Here is a 4909-nt window from a genome sequence, read left to right as displayed (position 1 = left end):
CCCTCTTGCACGACCATTTATTCTGCTCGATCCATCCATGCCCAGTGGGACAATGGAAGAAGTGGTCAGAAACAGGCAGTAGGGGTTGGGGATTTAGCTCAGCAGTAGAGCGCTTGCCTAGCGAGCGCAAGGCCCTGGGTTCGGTCCCCAGCTCCGAAAAAAAGAAAAAAAAAAAAAAAAAAAAAAAAAAGAAACAGGCAGTGAAGAAACTCAACCGTCTACAGCTCTTTCCCCTCCTGCTTCAGTTACTGCTAGAAAGGCAGGGGTGGTGTCTGGTGTCAGCCGTGTCTGCAGTCATTCAGCTTCCCTAGGATTCTGCCCCCTCTCCCCCCATGCCGAGTCCAACTGTCCAAGTGCAGCTCCTCTTCTGTTTACGTGGAGTCTCTAGGTGTCAGGTATGCTCCTGGCCCCTTCATTTACCTTCCCTTCTTTGATCTAGATGGAGCGTAGGCACGCACTGATATCTCCCCAAGAGCGGCCTTGCTTAGCCCTCCTCCCTGGCATCAAGGTTACTGGAGCCACCATCTCAGCTTACCAGAGGGGAGGGCAGGCAGTCTCCATCTGTTTTGTGACTGTGGCAGTGAGGGTGTTTTGTGCCCTTCACAGACAGAAGTGGGAGTCCTCGCTGTCTGCCTGACACATTCTACATGTTGGGAAAAGATGAACCGGCCCCATTCCTGCCTCTCCTTTTGCTGGATGTATTTTGCTGCTTCTGGAATCAGAGGTGAGAGGCTAGCGCAGTGCTCCATAGGGGCTCCTTAGAGCCTTGGTGAGAGAGACAGGAGGACTGACGTGAGTACATGGCGTGCTTACACCTCTTTCTGACTCTCGATCATCAAGGTAGGTAAGATCAGTCCGCCGCCCCCAAAAAAGAACTCATCCAAAGTTGCCACCCCCCATTTTGACCCCAGAGTTGGTCTTGTTTTGAAATGCCCATCTGGGTGCTTCTCTTTGAACAGCCGTAGAGACAGCAAATGGGAAATATGCTCAGAAATTGTTCAGCGATCTTTTTGAAGACTACTCCAGTGCTCTGCGTCCAGTCGAGGATACGGACGCGGTGCTGAATGTTACACTGCAGGTCACGCTCTCCCAGATAAAGGACATGGTGAGTGGCATTTGGTGGTGACGCTTGGGAGAGAGGCTGACAGTGAAGACAGGAGTTTGCTTCTGAAGAGAGTGTCTTAATGGGCGGGGCCTTGGTCTCCCAAGTGTGAAGTGGGCAGCCCTGGGTACCTGCTGGCAGGAGCAGGGAGAGCCAGGGAAAGGAAGCATCTTACAGAATGAGCTCCTTCTGTCACTTACTAAATGCTGTCACTACTGTTACTATCACCTACAGCTCTGGCCATAAACACTAGCAGTCTAAGGAATGGAAGGAAGACAGTGTGGCATGTGGTCTGATTCTATTCATTAACTGTCTAAAATAGGTCTCTTCATTCAACCAAAGCATTGGTTGCCAAGGGCTGGGAAAGGGACCAGTGACTGCATAATGGCTATGGCCATTTCTAAGTGTGACAGAAATGTCCTTGAGTTAGATAATTGAGATGATTATGCAGGGTGGTAGGTGACTGGAAGCCACCGACAGTTATAAGGTGGCTAAATGATGGGTTATAATATTTTATTCAACTTTAATTATGTGTACATGCCTGTATGTTTGAGCATATTAGTGCAGTGACTGCAGAGGCCAGAAGAGGGCGTCAGAGCCCCTGAGCGAGAATTATAGGAACTGGGGAGCCACCTAACGCAGGTGCTGGAAACTGATCTGAGATACTCTGAAAGAACAGGGCACACTTTAAACTCCAGCCCCATAAAATAGTACTTTGAGGCTATATGGATGTAACCACAAGTTTTAAAAAGGAAGATGGTGTTTCAAGAGGACGTGGCTGGTTCTCTCCATATACATATTTAATTACACAAGCTATCAGATTTGAACGATGTTTTCTTTTGCACCTGGTAGATATTTCCCGGCTTCTGGCTCAAGTGATTATCAGTTGACCCACTTATAGAGAAATCTGAGCAGTTGGCCCAAGGAAAGAGAAAGACTTAAACACAGGTCTCCTTTACAGTTTGTACACTAAATCAAGAAGGCTTTAAATGTGGCCTCGATAACCAATCACCCAGATAGAATTTTCAAAGGTCTCATTTGTGGGTTGAAAATAGATGGGCCCTTTTGAGATTCCTGCTATCAAGAAAAAGTGTCCCAAAGCTGGAAGTGTATACTGGATAAAGTGACATCTGGATTCGTTGCTTAGGACGAGAGAAACCAGATTCTGACAGCCTATCTATGGATCCGCCAAACCTGGCACGATGCGTACCTCACGTGGGATCGAGACCAGTATGATAGGCTGGACTCCATCAGGATTCCCAGCGATCTGGTGTGGAGGCCGGACATTGTCCTATACAACAAGTAAGTGCTATTCGACTAGAGGATTCTCTGGACTTAACCTACTGATTTAGGAGAAACTTAGAGCTCATGTCAAGGGGACATTTAAAACACACGTGGAGTGTGAACCTAAGTCCTTATTCAAATCTCAGATGATCAGAGCACCAGGTCCTAAAAGCCTAGAGTTGGAAGAAGACCATCAAACTCTATATTCCCCCCTCTCAGGCGCAAAATTGGAGGTAGGCTCCTAGGCATTAAGCACAGACTGGCTGACTTGAGGAAGAGACGCCTGTCAGCTCACATTTTTGGAAGCTGAGAATGTAACTTTAAGTGTAGATTTGTGGGTTGGGGATTTAGCTCAGTGGTAGCTGGGGGGGGTGTAGATTTGTTTCTCCGTGTGCTGGGGGCAGGGACCTGTTCCTCACCCCTCCCCCAGCTTCTGTTGTTTGCTGTCTTTTGTCTCTGGAGTTGTAGAAGCATCGTTTTGACCCTTGCCTTCATCTTCACTTGGGGTTCTCTTTGGCAAGCCCTGTGCCAGAATCTCCGTGCCCAAATCCCCACTCTTGTAGGAGAATCTCGAAACAGGCTGAGGTGGCCACCCTGTCCCAGGGTGAGCTACATCTCCACTCAGTGTATCTATAATAACTTCCTCCCCCTCCCTCTCCCCCTTGTCCCCCTCCCCTCCTCTTCCTCCTCTCCCTCCTCTTCTTCCTCTCCCCTCCCCCTCCTCCTCCTCTTCTCGTGTGATTTTATTTGTTGTTCCCACTTTGTTTTGAAAGGCAGAATCTGCTAAACTGGAGCTCCCTTGGATCTGACAATCTTCCTGCTTCAGCCTCCCAAGATCTCCACCACTCTAACAGCTCTGTTCCTCAGGTTGCCGAAAAGCTAGGAGTTCTATGTGAGAATTTTCTGGAGATGCAATCGAATTTGCTCATGATCCAGAGATCATATAACAGGAATGCTACTATGGTTAGATAGGGTGGGCCGCCTGGCATCTGTCCTGTGGGTTTCAGACTCTAGAGCAGAGGAGAGGTGCGTCTTGGGAATGTTTGGGCTCTTCTCAGAACAAAGCGCCTTGCGCACATAGGTATGGTTCATGTTTCTCAGACTGTGAAGTTTAGGTGAATCACCTAGAGATCTTGAAAACACTCAGGTTTGAATTTAGCAGCCATAGCGTGGGCCTGCAGTTTTGCATTCCCACAAGCTCCAGAGAGCAGCTCTAGAAAGCAGCAGATGTCACTGGCCCAGTGAGTATTCTCCAGAAGGAGCCAGATCTCTTGCCCAACTCAAGCTCAATGTCTCCACCTCTTTTCTGTCGTCATGGGAGTTCCTCTGCCTTTATTCTGGAACCTAAGCTCCTATGGATTGAGAGGTGTTCTGCTATTGTTCAGATAAAAATGGGGGTTTGGGGATTTAGCTCAGTGGTAGAGCGCTTGCCTAGCAAGCGCAAGGCCCTGGGTTCGGTCCCCAGCTCCGAAAAAAAGGAAAAAAAAAAAAAGGGACCTACTGGGGAGGGGCTCCCTAGGTAGGAGCTCCCTGGGCAGAGTCTCCTGGTGGTCATGAAGAGCCCTTGAAAAGGCAACGTGGTGGGTGGCAACCTTGAGTGTACCACGCCTTACTCAGAGCCCATCTAAAGGTCCTGACTGGCTTTTCACTCCTCATTCTAAGTGAGGAGAATGTTCCATGTGCCTTCCAAGCAAGCTAACATTTAAGAGCTAGGCTTTATTACTCTAATCTACCCTTCTCCTCCTCCTCTTCTCTCCCTCCTACCCTTTACTCTTCTCCCTCCCTCCCCTCTCTCTACCACCACTCTCAGCCACAGAGTGTGATAGGGTGAGCTCTGAGAGTTCTGTTGACATAGATGATCTCTCAAAGTTTTGGGTAGATTCCACCAATTCTCCCCGAGGAACAAACAGAACAAAGGGGGCTCCTGCTTCAGTTAAGCACCGAAGTGACCAGTGCTACCAAACCGCTTCTTTGTGAGCATACACAGCCTCTAAGTTTAATCTACCCCAGTGACTATGATGGAGAAGCAGGCTGTGCTCTCATGAGCCCGTGGTAACAGTGCCACCTGGAGGAAGATGGATTCCCTAGAAGAAAATGGAATCAGGAGGGACAGAGGCTGACAAAGTAAGAGAGGATGTCCTGAGAAATGGCGAACATCCGTAGGATTACAGATGAATGACTTTTTCCTCTGTGCTTTTCAAATGAACACACACTTCTGATGACAACAACGGAACCAGAGATGCAGATTTTAGCCTTGGCAGGCTCCCCTCATTCCTGCTGTTCAGTAGCATTGGCATAGGCTGGTGGGAACATGGAGCAGAGCTGCTTTAAGGATGTTATGGGACGTGGCCAGACCAGTCGCAGGAGGTGGAGGAGAAGGGTGTGTCGGAAGTGATCCAAACTCACAGAGAATGGGGACCCACTGCCAAAGGTGCTGAAGTGACAGACACAGGGCAGCGAGCGGTCCAGGGGTTAAGTTGGTAAGCTTCCTCAGCACGTGTCTTCATTTGATCTCCAGGGCTG

The 4909-nt window shown here is 49.0% G+C and overlaps 1 protein-coding gene across 1 annotated transcript in view; it reads left to right on the top strand.

Moving 5' to 3' along the window:
- Nucleotides 1-574: 574 nt before the first annotated feature.
- The window catches only part of Chrna9 (cholinergic receptor nicotinic alpha 9 subunit), a 6722-nt gene continuing 2387 nt past the window's right edge, over nt 575-4909 (top strand). Inside the window, exons 1-4 of the mRNA NM_022930.2 lie at nt 575-724; nt 960-1105; nt 2250-2404; nt 4905-4909. The exon at nt 4905-4909 is cut by the window's right edge and continues 528 nt beyond it. Of these exons, the coding sequence (NP_075219.2) occupies nt 661-724; nt 960-1105; nt 2250-2404; nt 4905-4909 (370 nt within the window). The 5' untranslated portion in view covers nt 575-660. The remainder of the gene's footprint in view (nt 725-959; nt 1106-2249; nt 2405-4904) is intronic.

The sequence above is a fragment of the Rattus norvegicus genome, chromosome 14 (genome assembly GCF_036323735.1).
Source record: "Rattus norvegicus strain BN/NHsdMcwi chromosome 14, GRCr8, whole genome shotgun sequence".
NCBI lineage: Eukaryota > Metazoa > Chordata > Mammalia > Rodentia > Muridae > Rattus > Rattus norvegicus.
The sequence above is the reverse complement of the archived record's forward strand: the minus strand, read 5'-3'. Positions and strand labels throughout refer to the sequence as shown.